At 41.4% G+C, this 20,970-nt stretch overlaps 1 protein-coding gene across 4 annotated transcripts in view; it reads left to right on the plus strand.

Annotated features, from left to right (window-relative positions):
• LOC141157295 (6-phosphofructo-2-kinase/fructose-2,6-bisphosphatase 4) overlaps positions 1-20,458 on the plus strand; it is a 107,768-nt gene extending 87,310 nt beyond the window's left edge. For 3 of the 4 annotated variants that reach the window (XM_073644357.1, XM_073644356.1, XM_073644354.1), the window contains exons 9-15: positions 3,834-3,980; positions 6,090-6,194; positions 8,276-8,405; positions 8,849-8,911; positions 12,784-12,848; positions 13,781-13,850; positions 15,477-20,458. In XM_073644357.1, the coding sequence (XP_073500458.1) occupies positions 3,834-3,980; positions 6,090-6,194; positions 8,276-8,405; positions 8,849-8,911; positions 12,784-12,848; positions 13,781-13,850; positions 15,477-15,484 (588 nt within the window). In that variant the 3' untranslated portion in view covers positions 15,485-20,458. The remainder of the gene's footprint in view (positions 1-3,833; positions 3,981-6,089; positions 6,195-8,275; positions 8,406-8,848; positions 8,912-12,783; positions 12,849-13,780; positions 13,851-15,476) is intronic. The other variant, XM_073644355.1, reaches the window with a different exon arrangement.
• Positions 20,459-20,970: the final 512 nt, after the last annotated feature.

Genomic DNA, 20,970 nt, shown 5'->3' on the forward strand with positions numbered 1-20,970 from the left:
GAAAAAATTACTGAATAGTAAATGCTGAGTCTCTGATACATCAGATGTGTGCTGGTCATTGACAGAAGTTCTGTATCTTGGATGATCTGCTATTAATTATATACAAGTAGAGTATCTGAGCCGGCTGTTATCATACAGTCCTTGGAGAGTCCAGTTTTATGGTCCGGAGCAAAGGGAGCCTGATACAGGAAGAATGTCTGCAGGACCAGAATGAGATTTCTCCTCCTTAAGGAGATAGTACGTGGAAGTCGGTGGCTGTCGGCCAAGGTTGTTAGAATTAGATTAACCTTCTGTAATGGAGCAATGTGCACTGACTGCATAGGTCGCATGTAGAAAATCCACCTGTAGGTAAAAATGGTGGATTTCTGATGTTTGCAGTGTACAACTGTCTGTATCAAAATGCTATATGCAAAGCTGGGCAATATGGAAGAGTTTCTGGAATTTCGGGGGGAAATTTACAAGCAGAAATTAACTAAAATGACAGGTGTTCTGCCAAAGCATATAGTCCTTGTTAAGAGGAGGGAGGATAGTTGCAGGGAGCCGCTAATAAAAGTATCAGCAAATAAAGGGTTATTCCCAACATGTATTACAGGATAGGTGATGGCGATAAATGTTAAGAATGCCCCATTACTTTGGCGTATCAAACACCAATTGTGCTTAAAGGGGGTTTTCTGGTTAGAACCTGTGGGTTAAAATAATAAAATGCTAAGGGGACCTCTTCTTTTTTTTTTTTTTTTTAGCCATTTTGACTGTTCCAGCAATCAGACCCTTATAACATATCTTGTGCTGAAGTGATCATTGTCATTCATGGGGGAAAAAGCATCTTTAAGTATCCAACTGGGCCACATCCTCATGGGGTTTGTGTTGCAATCTCTCTAAATTCTAGGATAATAATGAATAAAAAAATGTTTTTAATTGAAATTATTATTCCCATCTTCATAGATAGATATTGTAAAAACAAGCACTTTTGCAATTTACTGTGTATTTAAAATTTTCAGCTTTTTTATTTTTTGTATATATTTTAGCACTTTTCTGTGTTTGTTTGCGGCTTGTTGCCTTGGAGACCGACCACTGCTGCTGTCTAGCTTGTAAGCTGCCTGGGATTGGGAGCTAATATTAAGCACCAGTTATCCTGGCCAGCATCCGTGCTGCATTTTTTATTTGCTAGCTAGCAGCGGTGGTCGGTCTCCTAGGTAAGCAATTGTTAACAAACAAAAAATGTTAATATCTTTAATGGCTAAAAAATTTAATAAGCAGAAAATTGCAAAAGTCCTTTTAGTTACCAATACCAGTTTATGAAGATGGGAATAGCCCTTTAACAGTCATTTTCTCCTTTCCAGTATGTCCTGATATTGTGCTTGATCTTAAAGGGATTGTACCCAGTTTGGAAGTTATTCCCTATCCATAGCCTAGGGTATAACTTGCCAATTGCGGGGGGTCCTACTGCTCCTCACACCTAATATATGATCAGACTATATTTTAGAATTTGAATGTGCTGGGAAACAATGACTGTAGAAACTAAACATTACTCTTTTTTTTTAAAGCCCTATATGCATGCATTTAAATATAAAGAGTCCCCATAGGGGACCAAACCCTTAATATAAACTCTTACTCTCTGGCATACAGAGATTTGATTTCATGCGGCTTTAGAACTTTCCACCATGAAGAAAGAGGAACATGTGTCTGTAATAAGTATGGGACATCTTGTAGAGAAGGAAGCGATTGTGTTATAAATGCTGGTAAACTCAGTCAAGGGTTATAATTGCTAATTGAGCAGTGATGAAACGGTCTGCTTTACATATGTGTGGATAACGCGGCTGTGCAACCGAACCGTTAATCTGCCGTAACATCCTCAACCTGTTGTAACACACTGATTGGGAACATTTCTTCATTGTGGCATTGCTCAAGGTGGAACTTGCCCTGAGAAAGATGAGGCAGACATATTCCTGTTTTAATGAGGCCAGAGACCGGCTTTTTTTGCTTTTAACACAATCCTACAAATTTACCGTTTGGCTATTGGAGCCTAATGGAAAATGTAGGTACTGCTTCATGAAAACAGTCAGGACTAGCCCACAGGATCTAGTACAGGTGCCAACCGGAGAGATCACCGCACCACTCAGGAAATTCCAGGTGGTCAGAGCCTTACACTCAACATACGGAGCTGGAATAGTCAGGGGTGTACGAAGCACGAGGGGTGTGGGCCCCAAACACCACTAATGCATTCTTACTATTGAGGTGCACCTTAATTCTAGTGGGTATGGTTGGCTTAATAGAAAAATGCTATAGAATGACAAAGACCGATATTACCACCATATAGTTATAGATGCCTGTCCTGTTTGATCGTATAAGATTACAATACAGTTATATACAGTGACTTGCAGGTGACTTTCTTTCGGATGAAGTCGTTCACTTTTCCATCTGGCCCTGACCGACATGACCACTTCTTCCAGCTCTGCGTTATCTGCAGAGTTTGCAACACCTACACATTCCATCACCCTCCTCACTTATTCCAAACTCCATCCTGCTGCCTATAAAAAGTAAAAATTGCCCTTAAAGAGATTTTCAGAAAACCCATTTTTCTTATGTGTTGTTTTTTTTTAAGGAAACTGCTTGACTTTCCCTTCCAGGGTCCAGCTCTGAGTCTTCTGGTGCTCCCAGTGTCTGTTCTTGTCTGCGGCACTAACGTCGCGTCATCAGAGCTGCAATCAATAGCTTAGCCCAGTGGCTTGTGCTGTCAACTTAAGCAGAGCCGGTTCGTTCACTGACTAACAGCGCTGTCAAAGTGACATCAGTGCTGCAGATAATAAGTTAGCGGGATTAGTGGCCGAGACTCTGCTCCAGACCCAATGAGGGTAAGAAAAGCACAGTATGGGTTGTATGCTTTTATTTTATAAAGCAAACCCCAACAGAAGGAAAGGCTTTTTCCAAAATTGAGGAAACCCCTTTAAGTGCCCCCTCTAGTAAAGAGCTGCCAAAGTACCAATGCTCCTAAGCGCCCTCTTAAGTGCCAACTTAATGATCAATAATGTTCTGCCCGCAAATAGTAATAATGGCCTCTGAGGGCTCTACAAATGCTGAAAATACCCTTTGAGTTCCACTTCCACCCCCCTACCCAAAAAAATAGTAATAGTGCACAAAGCCCCCCATGATACTAAAATTTATGATGCCCAATTTGCTGCTTTAAAATAAACGTCTCCCTGCCGGTGTGTGGTTTAGTGGTATCTGCATAGTGTGGATGCTGATACAGTTGAGTGGCGATCACATAGTCTAGGTGGTCCGCACTGTGACACGGAGGTGGCTGCCCCCCCCCCCCCACTGGTGGCTCTACTCCCCTAGAGTTGCATGGATGCCTCTGATTTCCTACATTTTCTTACTAATTCAAATAATTAGTGGCGTGCTCTCAGATGCTATATGTACGGCGGGCGGTCTTCTCCGATGGGAGGGTACTTTCCTATGCCGCTGATCTCGCTCTGTACTGGTTGCTGGTGCATGGTGTAGAATTCTTTGGATGACTAATAGATGGGAAATTTGTTGTCCATAAAGGAGACGTTCAAACGCTTTACCTGTTAAGTTTGAGTTGTTCGGTTACAACAAAGCATTTTTTTTTATCAGATCATCTATTGGTTTTATTCACATATCACTTGCAAAACTGCCGAGCTCTTAAAACCCCCATGTCTGTGCAATGGCCTCTAGGTGGTAACTCGTCCTCATGGACAGCCAATCTGAACCCGAAAATATTCTTTTTGGAACACCTCTTTTGTAATATGACGTACCTGCCAACTTTGCATAAGGACGCTACTCTTGATTTTACATTTTTATTATCTTATTCATAGTTTGCCAAGTGCTTGGCCGAGTACATCCATGAACAAAACATCCATGATCTGAAAGTGTGGACAAGTCAGATGAAGAGGACGATTCAGACAGCGGAAGCCCTGGACGTACCGTACGAGCAGTGGAAGACCCTGAATGAGATCGATGCTGTAAGTGTCCTATCACTGGTGATCATTCACATGGCATATGTGAGGGCAACGTCTGGATATCACACTGAGGTTACCAATTTAGGGCTGTGTTTTGATGTAGATTCGTTCCAAAATCCACGTCGAAAACCTTTTGTGCAGACGTTGTTTTGATGCCCATAGTGATAAAGGTTTTTCAATCCAGCAAAGCGAATTAAAAGTTGAAAAAAAAATTCACTATTGTGAACTGCATTAAAATGGTAGCATGGACATAGAAAAATATCTGTTGTGTTTCGACTCTTATCAATTAAGTCAGTCAGACTCGAAACGCGTCAGATACTTTTCTACGCCCAAGCTACGATTTTAATGAAGTTCAAAATAAAGAATTTTCTTTTGTTTTTAATTCCCTGTGCTGGATTAAAAACCTTTTTTTATTACTTCGAACAAAGTTACTTGATACCTCACAAGCCTTATCCGAGCACAGTGGAGTTGATTGCCTGGGAACCAGGTTGAACATCACATATATTGGATGGGGTCAGCAATAACCTTGTGAGTCCAAGTAACTAGCCGCCTCAAAGAGGAAGATAACCAGGTAACTAGCACCACCTATTGGAGAAAACAGTCCTAGAAGTCAATATTGGCCCTTTAAACAACCTTGCCACATGACTTACAATGTAAAGCCCAACCAGGATCTTCTCAAAAATGAAAAGACCTTAATTTGTCTCAAAGGTTCTTGTCCTTCATCAATAAAAATCAAGTTGGCTGGGTGATGTCCAACACCGAGATCCTTAATTTATCCAGAAAATATCATGGGTCATAACTCCGCGCTTAGTTCATAGCCGTGAACTGCTCACAGAAGAGGGAAGGAGGGATATCACCCCAATGAAACTGTTAACCTTTCTTCCTTTGCAGGAAGCTGATTCTGTTTTTGGCAAAGGAAAGCACGTCGTACAATACCAGGAATACAGCTGTGCATGATAATCATCTTGCTATTGCTGCTGAAATACCACATTTAACCCCTTAAAGGCCCAGGAATTTTTTTTGTGCCTTCCTCACCCCCCCCCTCATGTTCCAATACCCACATTTTTTTCTCCTTAGTTTTCTGCTGCTATACGCATGAGGTCATATTTTTTTTGCAGAACGAGTTATAATTTTGATTGACTCTATTCATTTTACCATACTATGTACTGGAAAACGGGGACAAAATTCCAAGGGATGTGGGGGGATGCAATTACGCCATTTGTTTTTTGGGTTTTGTTTTTATTGCATTTTTATTGAATTTGATTGAAATAATTGTTCTGTACAGTTCAATTACAACCGTAGCAAACGTTTCCAATGTTATTTATTTTTTAATATTAGTTTAGTGATCTTGAAGGAAAAAAAAAATTAACAAGAATAAAATTTTAGTTTGTGTCGCCACATTCTGATTAAGATCCATAGTTTTGTTTTTCTTTGTTGTACTTTTGGGGTGACGTTTGGTACCAAAAAAAAAAAATCTATATATATATATGCATTTAATTTGTGCTTTAAATAATTGTATATTTTGTTAGATGACTTTTTACAAAAAAAAAGGATACCAGATATATTGTTTATAAGCCCTCTTAGGGCGCTTGAACCTGTAATTGTTAAATTGCTAGTTCTGTATACTTCAATACCACAGTCTTGCAGTATATGAAATGAAATTGCGGTTCTCCTAAGAAGCCCAGCCTGTAGCTGAGGTTCACAGGAGGACCAAGAAGGCAATTACTGCCTTCAGGTTAGCATGAGCTTTAGAGGTCTGCTATCTGTTGCCCCCTGATTGTGTTATGGGGGTTAATGGGAGCCCATGTGCGCCCCATTACTGACTTCCTTTAAATACCGCTGTCAGGGATTTGACAGCTGCATTTATATAGCTAAACTGCAGCAGTCGGAGCTAGCGCCAATCAATATAGTTACAGGCAGATGCGGGCTGTGTAACGCAGCCGCCATCTGCCTCTTAAGGTGCAGGCTCAAGTCCTGAGCCGGCTCTACACTTTCCTTAATAACCTCTGATGTACGTTTTCGTCATAGGCGGCTAAGGGCTTAATGTGCCATTGACATTCGGTTTTAATCGAGACTCGCGGCTCTAATTGGCCCCTGTTATGTTTTTCCTAGGGCGTGTGTGAAGAGATGCGTTATGAAGAAATTCAGGAATCGTTTCCTCTGGAGTTTGCCCTGCGAGACCAAGATAAATACAGATACCGTTATCCAAAAGGAGAGGTTAGTAGGTTTGAAGGGGGTTAAATTTCTGGAACTAGTTCATGATGCAAATGTGGTGGTCTCTAGTTACCAGGATGCCCTACTCCAGGGGACTGTCTACATTAGTATATTTGCAGTTATTACGTGAGTCTTACACAAAGTTGGGGCTCATCTGGTAAATATAGTAAATATCCCAAAATCTCGACAACATCCTCTTTTAATTTGACATGGTTGCTCCTTGGACAAAGCCATTGGCATGCCTGCTACTGGCCGTCTATGCACTGTGCTGTGCCGCCTCCACTGATTCCGTAGCCTTTTCCATGCCCATGTTCACTAGGATGTAGGGGCTCCTATACATTTGGGGGAACCCATTGTAGAGAATGGTGGATGGGAGGTCCCCAAACCACCTGGTGAGGTGGTTACCACATCCGGGCAGAGATCAAATGGAGAGGTGCTCCAACATTTGTGCGCATCACCATTCACTTCTAGAGTAAACCGCGTTCGTTAGACCCCCCCCCCCCCCCCAATCATTTATCAGACCCTCTCTGGATATGCCATTAGTGTCCTATGAGAGAATACCCTTTGTGTTACATGTGGGAAAGGTATAGTAATAATGACTTCAATATTATCCCTCTGATGGGTTGGAAATGCACATATATACAGTGTTTGTGCTGTCTCAGAGTACTCCCAAGTTCTCCTTCTGTGTAAACCATCCACATGGTGACCCCAGGCTTTAATATCCAGGACGTTGTCAGTCGGTCAGTAGAGACTATTTCTTTATTTTTCTCATTTACGCTCTTCAGAGTTCACAAATGCAGAGGAAGCCTTTTTTTGTAAGTGTCTTTGGATGTAAAACCTTCTTGGGCTGATTAGGACAAGTGACAGCTGCTGGTTGTTTTCTCACCAGGCATTAGCTGCCTGACTGACCTGACTATGGCAGATGACTGATGTGTGCACCTGTAATGGCCAGCTGTTAACATGGGGGGGTTCAGAGTCTAGTTAAAAAATTAGCAAATTGGGTGTGGAAAATCCACATGGCCTAATCCATGGTGTAAGGCCGGGATCAGATGAGCGCGTGAAAAATCACCTGAATTCCATCCAAACAACTCAGCCGGTTTTCATCTTTATTCCATCTGTGTCCGATTTTTATTTTTATTTATACTGCTGTTGAATACAGATGACGCAAAGTGTAGATGATCAAATAGTCTCCTATGGTAAGAACTGCAATACGGATTATCCGATTTTTAATTTTATAGACTTGAATGGGTGAGTCTGCTCCAATATACAGAGAAGGAGAAAAGTGCATGCTGCGGATTTTTTTTTTTTCCTCTCCTCTTCACATAGACTCTTGGTCCATTTGAAAAAGTCATCTGCACAGCCCTATTAAAGAGCAGTGGTCCGATTTTTATCCTTTATAATACGCTTGTCTCAACGAGCCCGAAGAGTAAGAAGAGGATGGGAAAGACTAAACTCTTATCCTGTTTTTAGACTTTTTACATTTTTGGCTTTTTCCGTTTTTGTTACGTCTCATGAACATCTTAACAAGAATCTGTCACCAGTTTTTTTTTCTACCACATCTGAGCGCAACAATATAGATAATATAGGGGCGGAGACCCTGATGTTTATCACTTACTGGATTTTTGATAAAATCACTGTTTTATCTAGCAGTTCTGTGAATGCTGAGCTCTGTATACTCCCACCCACACCCCTGATTAGCAGCTTTCTGTGTACACTGTGCAATCAGTGGTGGGGGGCGGGGTTATACAGGGCTCATGAATATGGAGGACTACCTGGAAGCAGGTTTACTAGTCCTCTAGTGATGATCTCCTGCTGATAAAACAGTGATTATATCAAAACTACAACAAGCAGCCCAGTAAGTGACACACTGCTGGAATCAGGGCCTCTGCCCCTTCATTATGCTTTTCTTAGATTAGATTAGGTGGAAAAAAAAACTGGTGACAGATTCCCTTTTAAAGAGTATAACTGTTGTAATTTGGTCAACACATCTGGTCTGCGTGCAGTTACTCTCGACAATGCCATCTGCCTACAATATATTCTAGAAAAGCAATTAAACGTGTGTAACAGAGTGATCTGCTTTTCAGTCATATGAGGACTTGGTGCAACGGCTGGAACCAGTCATCATGGAGCTGGAACGGCAGGAGAACGTGCTGGTGATCTGCCATCAAGCTGTCATGCGCTGCCTACTGGCCTACTTCTTGGACAAGACTGCAGGTGAGGACCGGACACCTAGCAAACATTTATTCTGAAAGTCGACCAATACACTCAGCTGGTGATGGCAGAGAACCTGTATAAAATCCCAAGACTATTTGATGTTATGTGGTTCTGTTGCTAGAACTAATCTATATATCTCTATCCATACCACCAAAATCCACCCCCTACACTGGTCTCAATCGGACCAAATTTTCACATTTTTTCTTTCATATTTCTTTATTGTAACGAGTTGAATGCATGAGTATTCGCCCCCCATTACTAGTTCGCTCCTAATGTCTCGTTGGAGTAGTCACCTTTGCACTTTTATCACTTTTGCAGAAGCGTCTGCATTCTTGCTGGCATATAGGGAAAAATGTCATAGAAAAAATTGGATCTTGACAAATTTACTTTCTTGGGATTTTTTTTTTTATAGAACACTTACTGAATGCTATTTACTTTTCCAGATCAACTGCCTTACCTCAAGTGCCCCCTTCACACTGTCCTGAAGCTGACGCCAATAGCTTATGGTAAGATGCCAGTTTTTTAACTTTTTGATCATGCAGGAAAAAAAAAAAACTGACCAGCACCTCCGAACAGAATAAAGCAAATGTGAACAGGTGCAAGCTGCCATGACTACATTAATATATAAACAAGGGAATTCAGCAGCCTCTGTCGGTGCTCAGATGTATGCAAACATTGAATATATGGAATCTGAACTGCATTACTGATTATATAGAATATACTGTATTTTTTGGACTATAAGACCCACTTTTTTCTTCCAAAATTTTGGAAGAAAGTGGGGGGGTGTCTTATAGTCTGATGTACATAAATATTGTGGATGTGGGGGAAGTGACAGCAGCTGAGTAGCGGGCCACAGGGGGCAGCAGCTGCCGGCTGCAACCTACACTGTGCCCGCTACTAAAGAAAATGAATATTCACTGCTCCCCATACCCATTGGCGTGGGGAGCAGTGAATATTAATTTTCCTTGATAACCATCACAGTGTGCCTGCAGCGCGGCTCCTGGTACGTATGGCACCCTCATCCAGGTATGTTTGGCACCCCCTGATCCCCGTCACGCTGCACAGAAAAAAAAAACCTCTCATACTCCCCTCCTCTCTCATCCAGCGCTGTGTTCAGCTCTGTGCCGGAATAGTCACTGCTCCCCACGCTGGGACTGCGTGCATGGGGAGCAGTGACCATTCATTCTCCCCAATAGCAAGCACACTGTAGCCGCAGCGCTATTAGGGAGAATGAATGGTCACTGCTACCCATGCACGCAGTCCCAGCGTGGGGAGCAGTGACTATTCCGGCACAGAGCAGAAAACGGCGCTGGAGGAAAGAGGAGGTGAGTATGAGAGTTATTTATTTATTTTTTTTTTTTTCTGTGCAGCGTAACAGGGATCAGGGAGTGCCAAGCATACCTGGATGAGGGGGACCATGCATACAAGGATGAGGCATGAGGGGGGGCCATACATATCGGGAAGAGGAATGCTTATCAGGATGGGGATGAGGGCCACGTATAACAGGAAGGAGGGAGCCATATATAAAAGGATAGGGGATATTAAAAGAATTGAGGGACATTACCCCTATAACAGTGTCAGCAGCAGACCCCCTCCCCCTTAAAAGTGAATCATGACCACGTTTTTTTGCTTAAACTTTCTTTTATACTTTCCTCCTCTAAACCCTAGGCGCGTCTTATGGTCCGGTGCGTCTTCTAGTCCGAAAAATGCGGTAATTATAAAAATGAAGGTACTTGGTGCATAAATTAACCAATTCATGTGAGCCAAGTAAACAAGAAAATTAACTAATCCCTCTGAACAGAATAAAGCTAGTGTGAATGTTTTTTTGGCTTTTGTAGTTTATTATTGGAGGTTGTGACTGCCTCCTATTCTGACTCTGCACTCCTCCTCATCAGCTGAAGGCTGTTTTTAATTAATGCTGGACCCTACCTGGCCTTTAAATGTGTAGGCTTATAGCCTGGGAGTGGCAGATTTGATAAATATTAGGTTTAGGGTCCCATCAAAGAAAGGTCACCTTTCCATGGTTGATGGGCTCTCATGAATTGGCCAATTTATGCGCTAAGTGCCTTAATTTTATAAGTATATTTTATATAGCAGTAATGCAGGTTTAAATCTGATATATTCAATGTTTGCACACATCTTTGCATTTACAGAGGCTGCTGTATTCTTGTTTATATTTTGATCATCCAGATCACTGATTTTCTCTTATAATGAGCCGCATGGACGGACTACAGCCTGTGGAGAGATCATGGGAGGTGTGGTCATCAGCATCATTTCTGGTGACTTGTGCCATGTTTCGTTACATTGTACTGTATTTCATGCAGCATGGTACAGTCCTGCTCTTCATTTGCACCCATGAAGTTTAAGTACATAATGTGCAATATCTCCTGGAAAAATGAATCAAGTGAAACAGTTTTTTTGTATAGAGACTCGTGTTAACTATAAAAGAGCAAATGATAATTTCGAACAAAAAACAATGGGAAGGAAAGATCGAAAAGCCTAAAGCTTGCTGTGTCACTGGTATCTGCACCCTTTACGTTAATTTAGTATGGAAACATATTTTGACTCGCCTGTGGTAAATCACAAAAGAGATTCACTTGTGATTGTGTCCATGTGACATGAATTAGCCAATGAATGATGACTTCAGTGTTTTAAAAAGCCACATTGTAGGCCCTGTTCCTTTGTCACAATGGTGAAGACAAAAAAATTGTCTGAGGACATCAGAACTGCTACTATTAGCAAACACAAGACTTCCAAAAGATATAAGGCCATATCCAAAGACCTTGGTATCCTAGTTTTAGCAGTGCACAATGTTATTAAGAAGTTTGCCAAGCATGGAACCGTCAAGAACCTCCCGGGACTTAGGGGAAAGAGGAAAATTGACAAGAGATGTCTTCAAAGGTTGGTGCGAATGGTGGATTAAACACCACGTCAAACATCCAAAGATCTGAAGGCCAACCTGGAACAGTCTGGGGTCATGGTTTCAACAAGTACCATACGCCGCACACTAAATCAAGCAGAGCTTTATGGGCGAAGGACAAGGAAGGAACCATTGCTGAAGAAAAGACATAAAAAGGAACAACTGATCTTTGCAAAAGAGTACCTTAACAAACCACAATCCTTCTGGGAAAATGTTCTGTGGACAGATGAAGCAAAAATAGAGCTTTTTGGCAATACAAAGCAGCAGTTCGTTTTCAGACGGGGCAATGAAGCTTTTAAGGAAAATAACACCTTAGCAACAGTTAAGCCTGGTGGAGGATCCATAATGATGTGGGGTTGCTTTGCTGTGTCTGGTACTGGAGGCCTTGACCGTATCACAGGAATCATGAAATCGGAGAATCAGAGAATTATCATGAGATTTTAGAGTGAAATGTCCTACCGAGTGTAAGTAAACTTGGTTTGAGTCTAAGATCATGGGTCCTCCAGCAAGACAATGACCCAAAGTACACATCCAAAAGTACACAGGAATGGTTGAAAAAGAAAAAATGGACTGTTTTAAATTGGCCAGCAATGAGTTCTGACCTCAATCCCATTGAAAATCTTTGGGGTGAGCTGAAATCTGCCATTGGGAAAAGCACCCTGCAAACATTCAAGAGCTTCAACACACTGCAAAGGAAGAGAAGAGTGGGAGAAAAGTCCAGCCGAGAAGTGGAAGAAGCTTATAGATGGCTACAAGAAACGTTTGGAGGCTGTCATCAATGCCAAAGGGTGTGCAACCAAGTTTTAATTAGGGGTGCCTTTATTGCTGCACATGCTGTTTTTCTCAACTTCCATGTTGCAATTTCAAATAAAAAAAACAATGTTTTATTGTTGTATTACTTTGGATCTCTAATTTAAAAATCCTGAGGATATAACTTTGGTACATTTCTGTTTATTTCTGAAGATATTGTAAAGTCTATGAAAAAAATGAATGGGTGCCAAGAATGATGAGCAGCACTGCATATAATGCTATAACTTAAAGGGGTTTTCCAGTTACATAAACCTCTGCCTGCAGATAATGTTTTTTTTGTTTTTAGTTAAAAAAAAAAAAAGTCTTTCACACCCTCCCCAGGTCCAGTGCTGCATTTCCACCACTGCTCCTTGTGTCTGTTATTGTCTGCAGCAATCAGTGAGCTCAGCTGCTCATACCATCGGGCAGGGCCACCGAGCTCCATAATTTACTCCTGTGCTTTCTTATGTGGAATCTACTTTGCAAACAATAAGACACCAGGAGAAGCACGGAGACCTTTGTTGGATCTGAGAAGGGTGAGTAAAGTACTTTTTGGGAAGATGTGTTCTCTTTAAATTAAGTTCCCCTTTAAGTGTGTAATATATAGTTATGTGACTTCTTTGGTGGTTTTGCACATTTGCTGATTTTTTTTTTTGTGTTCTTGACCAGGTTGTAAAGTGGAAGCAATCAGTCTAAATGTGGACGCGGTAAACACTCACAGGGATAAACCTGAGGTAAGCCACTCGCTGAATGTCTGCCTAGCAATAGACACGTCCGGAAAAAATCTAGATAGACGGCAGGATATTGAGATTGAGAGTCTGATTTTTCTTGTGACAGCACTGTGAGTTTTTGCTGCAGTTCTTTACATATTTTTCCTTTTTGTGATTTTTCTGGTTGAATATTTGCTGTACTATGGGGTATTCACTCATAGCGGCGTAGGAAAACTTTAAAGGGAACCTGTCATGTTGTACATGCAATCAGATCATGGTGTAGAGAAGCTGAGCAGGATGATATATCTGTTTCTAGGAAAAGATTTCTACAGGCAGTCCTATTAGTGATTGACGGCTGTCTCTGCATGCACTGTATAGAGGAAACTGTCAGTCACTGATAGGACCGCCCACTGGACTCATACACATAGTCACCAGGGATTTCAATCAATAAAATGCAAATTTTACTGTAACTTTTCCTACAGAAATGTTTATCAATCTGATCAGCTCCTGCTCTATAGCATATCAGATCACATATCAACATGCCTGGTTCCCTTTAAATAATAAAACTATAATGAAAAATTGCATGATGTGTTTACCCCAGTTCTCCGTTGTATTGTAATATGCCATAATAAAGACGAGAATAAATGGAGGCGATACTAAATCACGGCACTATACGTAGGTGATGCAGCCATATTTTCAGGGTCATTAATTTTTTTTCTTGAAAAATTTTTTAAAAAAGTACTTGATTCCCCATTTTCGGAGTGGAGTGGACTTATAAAGTTGAGTTGTCTGTGAATCAAACTTTTTTTAGGTAAATTTCCTGTTTTTTTGCGACAGTAGTAATTAATCCGAACTCCAGGATTATATATCATATTTGTAATTTCTAACTACTTTTCCATTTTATTTCCCAGAATACATAATCTTAAAACCCATTTCTTTAAAATTCTGCTCCTTAGAACGTAGATATATCCCGGCCAGCTGAGGCAGCCCTGATAACTGTGCCCGACCACCGCGGACCCAGTAATGGTGCCTTTACTCATTTTTTATTACTGCTGCCTGAATTAATTCCAAATCCTTGGTTAATTTCACTTATTTGTATTTTAATTTTAAGCCATTTCCTGGAATTATATAACATGTGCCGACCCCCCACAGCCAATGCGACTGTAGCTGTGGAGCATCCTAATTACTCTCTCAATCAATCTACAGCTAATTAGCATGATGATCTAATTACCTGCAAATATATGTGAAATATCACTAAGCTCCGGCTGCTGATCGTCTGCGGTACATGTTCTCTTAGTGTGTGGTTGTATGTTATAGAGGGAGTAGCGTGGCCCGGGGGTAGGATAACCCTGCAGACGCTGCTCAAAAGAATAAAGGGAACACTCAAATAACACATCCTAGATCTGAATGAATGAAATATTCTCATTGAATACTTTGTTCTGTAGAAAGTTGAATGTGCTGACAACAAAATCACACAAAAATCATCACTGGAAATCAAAATTTATTAACTAATGGAGGCCTGGATTTGGAGTCACCCCCAAAATTAAAGTGGAAAAACACACTACAGGCTGATCCAACTTTGATGTAATGTCCTTAAAACAAGTCAAAATGAGGCTCAGTATTGTGTGTGGCCTCCACGTGCCTGTATGACCTCCCTACAATGCCTGGGCATGCTCCTGATGAGGTTGCGGATGGTCTCCTGTGGGATCTTCTCCCAGACCTGGACTAAAGCATCCGCCAACTCCTGGACAGTCTGTGGTGCAACGTGATGTTGGTGGATGGAGCGAGACATGATGTCCCAGATGTGCTCAATCGGATTCAGGTCTGGGGAACGGGCAGGCCAGTCCATAGCTTCAATGCCTTCATCTTGCAGGAACTGCTGACACACTCCAGCCACATGAGGTCTGGCATTGTCCTGCATTAGGAGGAACCAACCGCACCAGAATATGGTCTCACAAGGGGTCTGAGGATCTCATCTTGGTACCTAATGGCAGTCAGGCTACCTCTGGGGAGCAAATGGAGGGCTGTGCGGCCCTCCAAAAAAATGCCAGGGCTCTTTCTTGAACATTTAGGGGATGGTTTTCCAGTCTCCCAATTTATCACCATTAGATTTCTCCATTCTATTAGTCTGTGGAACTTGGACTGCACTCAGATGTCATCAGAGTGCAGTGCGATGGTTTTCATGAACTCATTGACTTGCATGGCCGAGTGCGATCTGAATATCGGATCAAACTTGGGTATACACTATATATTTTTTTTTTTTTTCCCGGACCGGCTCTGTCGGAGAAAAAAAATTGGACATTTGCACGGCCGCATAGCAGAACATTGGTCCAAGTGTGTGGCTTCTTGCTCTTTTGGGAACATACCTGTGGCATTTCTTTGGATGCCTTTTGTAAATCTATATACACTCTTGGAACTGAGGTTTCACATCAGACAGATGCACAGTATGAAGACTTGCCCTTCTTATGATGGCCTCCTGCTTGTAGGTAGCTCTATACACAGATATATAGTGAGTGTATGGGGAGTGGAGTGATCAGTGCCTTTTCCTAATCATTCTGGAAGATCCATTCTCTTTGAATCCTGCGATATATGCACTTATGATGTCAGTAATATTTTCCCATGTCTAATTTGTGCTTTTCCTCTCTCTTCCAGAACGTTGAAGTCGATCGCTCCAGTGAAGACGCTCTGCAGACGGTGCCGAATCATCTTTAGCCGGGGAGGACCCAATAGCCTCCATTTCTTTCTCAGTGCAGCTGATGGGGTTAAGACAGACATTTAGCAGCTATAATCTGGGTCTCTCCTTTTACCAGACACGGTCTTTAGTGTTTGCGTGATATAAATGGTTTTTAAAAGTCACAAATACTGTGATCTATATATTGGGTTTTAACACTCCGTTTATGTTGGAAACATTCTGATAATGTTTTCAGATTTTATATATTTTTTTGCCATTTCAATGCATTTTCCTCCTTTGTAATCATGGCAGCTATGCCACCTTTCCACATTCGGGTTAAACACTATAAAAGCACAAGCTATTTCTGCATGTTCTATCACCAGTGCAGTACTGCAATTCAGCCACCAGATGGCAGACACTTTCAATAAGATCGATTTAAATCAAGGCTGTGCAAAGTATTTAGATTTGAGAGTCCTCAGTGGTTGATACCTTTTAATGGCAAACTGAGCAGATGTTAACAAATTGCAAGCTTTCGAGACTACTCAGGTCTCTTCATCTGGCGCAGTAGTACTGTCTGATGAAGAGACCTGAGTAGTCTCGAAAGTTTGCAATTTGTTAGCCTCAGTTAGCATTAAAAGGTATGTGCCCTCGATGCAGAAATACTCCGGATTTTTCCTGAGCGTTTCTGCATCTCTCTGGCAGAAAAAACGCATGCGGATTGTACATGCGGATTGTACATGCGTTTTTCCTGCCAGGGACATGCGGATGTGAAGCGTTCTTCACATGCATTTCCGCATGTGAGTTGTCAAGCGCTTTCCAAGCGATTTTAGCATCACTTGGAAAGTGCTTGTCAACTTGGTCACACTATATAAATCCATGCAAACGGAAAGAATGGTTAAAAATAAATCTATACCAATGGCCCCCGCAGTCGTGCTTTGCTCCGTCCTGGCTGCCGGCAGTGGTACACTGAAGGACCCGCTGACGTCAGCATTGCGTGACCCATCACATGACTGTGACATCAGCGCAGGTCCTCCAGTCCATTGCTAGCTGCCGGCATGGGAGGATGAGTGCACCAGGGGCCGTCAGAAGGTAAATATAACATTTATTTTTTATTTTATTCTTTTTTTCACAGGTACTATGGTACCCGGGTCCGGAGGAGAGTCTCCTCTCCTCCAGACCCGGGTACCATCCGCACATTGGAACGCATGGAATGTGCATCTGCAGATGCAGTGATGTGTAATCCATGCGGTCTAATGCAAGTAAATGGCGGCGAAAACGCAGCACTTCCGCAAAATAATTGGTAGTGCTGCCTTTTTTTCCGCAATGATAATCCGCAGCGGAAATTTCCGCAGCATGTGCACAGCACATGCGGATTATCATTGGGGAACATGGCAGGCCTTCTACCATGCGTTTATTAAGCGTTTCTGCAGCGTTTTTGCCGCTGCGGAAACGCTTAAACGCATCGTGGGCACACAGCCTAAAAAGATGTTAACAAATTGCAAGTTTTCGAGACTACTCAGGTCTCTTCATCAGGCAGTACTACCTGAGCAGTCTCGAAAGCTTGCAATTTGTTACATTTTAATGCTAACTGAAAAGATGGTATCAACCACTAAGGACTCTCAAATCAAAACATTTTTCTATCCACTTAGTGTTGTCTACCGTCCTCCATAAATACTGTTTAAAATGTTTAATCGTTAGATATGAGGTGAACATTTTGGTTATTCCAACCGGTCGTTAGTTTTAGTTTGACTGGGAAGTATCACAATGTAACATAAGCCTTCCATAGGAGCAGGTTGCTTAGGATTATCACCTGGGTTGGTTATAAACTTTTCCTACAGCAATTCCTATTGGGAGATCCCCTCTGCTGGGACACAGGCCGTCGTTCTACTTTGTAACCACCCTAGATATTGAGAAGTATTTTAATAAGGAGCACGGATCTGGCTTTGGGAAAGTGTTTTTTACGGGTTATGTTTTATATCTTTAGTTTCTTTCCAAGCAAATTTTCAACAAAAAAAAAAAGCATTTTATTGCATTACTGAAAATGCGGATCATTCCACATGAAGCAGAGGTTGTCTGCCTATAGAGGGCATTAGTGCAGGGTTCTGCACATGATACACGGTTATATCACCCCAGAAGCCATCGACACGCAGTCTCCGTCCATACGCTCCTGCACTGATGCAGATAATTTGGGTGCAAATTTTTATTTTATTTTTTAATCTGAACGAGGGTTCTTCTGTGATCATGTCTTTTTATATTTTTATGATTTTGCTTGTAAAATAAGATGGCTTAACTCTTCAGCTGCTGGATCAGGGCACTCTGGGGCTTGCGAGCTATGTGCAATATGTATAGTACTGTTCTCTCTAAAGATGATTTATTGCCGTCCTTGCAGAAAGGGGGTGAAAGCAGGGATTTATCTTTTTATATGCTTTTATGTAGCTATTATATTTTTTTTAGGACAAAGTTGAACATAAACACAGTGGGGCCGATTTCATCAGGATTGGTGTTGCTCACACTCGCACTATGCCAGTTTTGCTGGAGTACAAGGCGCCAAATTCATTAAGAAGTGCATGCCACGTAATGAATTTTGGCACGGCGCATGCCAAGCAGAAGATGCGCCAAAGTGCTACTCTAGTCATGGACTGGACTAACATTTCTGCCATACAAAATGCTGGCCCTGGATTCTCTCCAGCTTTGCCCATTTTAGCAGCACTGATCCAAACGAGTGTCAATCTGACGTAAAAGCTTTCATGAATCGTCCCCCAAAGAGTTTCCCTGTCCTAAATCCATATGTACAGGAAAGAGGATTTAATATAAAATATTGCGTTGTACATACATTATTAAAAAAAGAGCTTACAGAAGACCTATACTTAATCATTTGGTTTGTTCTAAAATGTAAAAAATCTATATATATTTGGTGGCTATATTCACTCCTGCAGCTGTTCTATTGCTTCAGTGCAAACAATTTAAATAAATACCTGTCTCCATGGTAACAGACTACAAACTCACACTGTGTAGTCAGATCCTGCAGTCATACTGTCTTCTCGCTGTCCTTTTTAACTTACTAAAAATGTTTGGTAAGCGAAGATGAAATGGGAGGGATATATAAATAGCAATAGGATAAATGCAGGGTCAGACTTGTCGGAATTGACTTGTAATCTGCTACCATGGAGAGGAGTCTGCAGGAAAGCTGTATACAGAAGACGGTTACATTGTAATTATGATGTTTAGATGCTTTGTAACAATAAGAGTAATGGGTTGTGAGGGTGACTATAGCCATTACGCAAATTGCCTCTTCAGCGAAAAAGAGGCCTTGAACTCTATAGCGCCACCTATTGGAAGCAGCAATCCTACAAGCCATTACGTATTTTATCACGGATCATTCTGGGGCTGATTTACTAAAGTTGTCAAATTTTTAGATGGCGTAAACTTAGCACAAGACATTGATAAATATGGTGTCATTTAAAAACTTTACCATCTGTTAGATGAAAAGGTCTAAAGTAGCGCCAAAGTTTACACTATTTAACTTATTAGTTGACTTACTTTGGTTCACAAAGTCTACACCAAGTTGTGTCACAATTTTGGTTAAAGGAAATCCGTCAAAAGGGTTTTGCAATGTAATCTGACATCAACATGATGTAGGGGCAGAGAGCCTGATTCCAGTGATGTTTCACTTAGTTTACTGGGTGCAGCAGTTGTGATAGAATCCGTCTTCTCTGCTTCAGATCTAGCAGTGCTCGGAATGCTGAGCTCTGTATAACCCACCCACACCACTGATTGGCTGCTTTCTGTGTACACTGAATAGTGACAGAAAGCAGCCAATCAGTGGTGAGGATGAGGTTGGTCTACCCTGCATGTGCCAAGATGCCCTGTAATGATAATCTCCTGCTGATGTGTATTGAAACAGCAGCACACAGCCCAGTAAGTGACACATTTCTGAAATCGGGGTCTCTGCTCCTACATTATGCCATTATGCTGCTCTCAGATTACATAACACAAACTTGGTGACAGATTCCCTTTGAGAATATCAGTTTAGACCACATTCTTTTCCCGTGACACTTTTTCATAGGCCACAACCTCTTGACAAGTGTATCTAAAACGCATAGCGCCCACTTCATCATTTGCGACTTCTTGAAGTTACATTTTTTTCCCCCCGTTTTATGGTATTTGCTGATGTTTTTCTTAGCCAGCTTCTTCAAAATGGTGCACCCGGGTCATTAATTTGGCACAAAATCAAAAATTCTGTTTTTGACATCAACTGTTCTTTTTTTTTTGCAACTTTTCAGCACCAAAAAAAGTCATGAATTTGTCTAAAACATCAGGATAAACAAAAAAATGGTGCGAAACTTGGAAAATAAAGCGCAAATACTAAAAGCACTTTAAAATTACTCCAGAAATGGCAGTGATGCATTGAGGCCTTTAATGTTGTGCAAATTAAGCCAGAATGCTGGCACATGTAGCTTAGTAAATCTGCCCCATCGTGACCATACTTTATAATGCTGGGCCACCCAAGCGCAGAAATTGAGTTTACACTGTGACCTTCTGGCTAATCAAAAACAAAGTTTAATGATGATTAGCGGCTTATTGTTCTCAAATAGGTTGGAGAAAAAAAGACTTCAGTCCATCAAGTTCACCCTTTTAGTACAGCCCAAATAACTATGTAACCTAACTGAATCCTTATTTCTATCACCAAAAAAATGGTTCTATACTGTGATTCCCAACGTTATCCTCTCCCCTCCTTCGCTGACCACCCATAGGGGCAGAGGTGACCTCTGCTGTTACTGCGCACCTTTGCAGCAGTTATAATGCTAGTTAACATTACTATTGTGGGCTTTTTTGGGCAAATGTGTACGTATGCTCCACCTAGTGTGTAAAATTAAAAAAATATGAAAAATGTAACATTAAAAGGTAAAAAAAAATATTTTTTTTATAACCTTTCCAATAAAAATATATTCTAATAAATATATATTGATATAAAATCATGTTTTTATTCATGACCCAGTCCCTTTAAAAGGTAGCCTATAAGGTCCCTGAAGTCTCGAGCATATGTGCAATGTCTTTCCTTCCTGGCCAGTAGCGTGTAAAGTTCGATTGCTTTCGGCAAACACAATTCACCACAACTAGCCGGATTCCTTTGCACATGAATTAAGTTTATTTTTCCAGTACTAACTATTGCTGGGAAGCTGGATTCATGTTCTTAATGGTATCTGACAGGTTCCCTATTACCTAGTTGTCACTTGTATCTCTCTGGGCCGCCTCACACATGCATGCACAATTTGACCGAAAGTGCATGTGTTATCCATAGGTAGAGTGGAGAGAGGCGCGGCCAGACTCCTCTAGTAGATGCTGAGATACTTTATGCCTGATCTTTTCCTGGTATCATTTGTCTGAAGGCCCCCCTAGGAATATGACCTTTTTGGCTCGTCCCACTGCAGGTTTGGCCTATATTAATGTAGTGGCCTTGGTATTAGAAAGGGA

Source organism: Phyllobates terribilis, unplaced genomic scaffold (genome assembly GCF_046119375.1).
Source record: "Phyllobates terribilis strain yellow unplaced genomic scaffold, ASM4611937v1 Scaffold_8__6_contigs__length_399053987, whole genome shotgun sequence".
NCBI lineage: Eukaryota > Metazoa > Chordata > Amphibia > Anura > Dendrobatidae > Phyllobates > Phyllobates terribilis.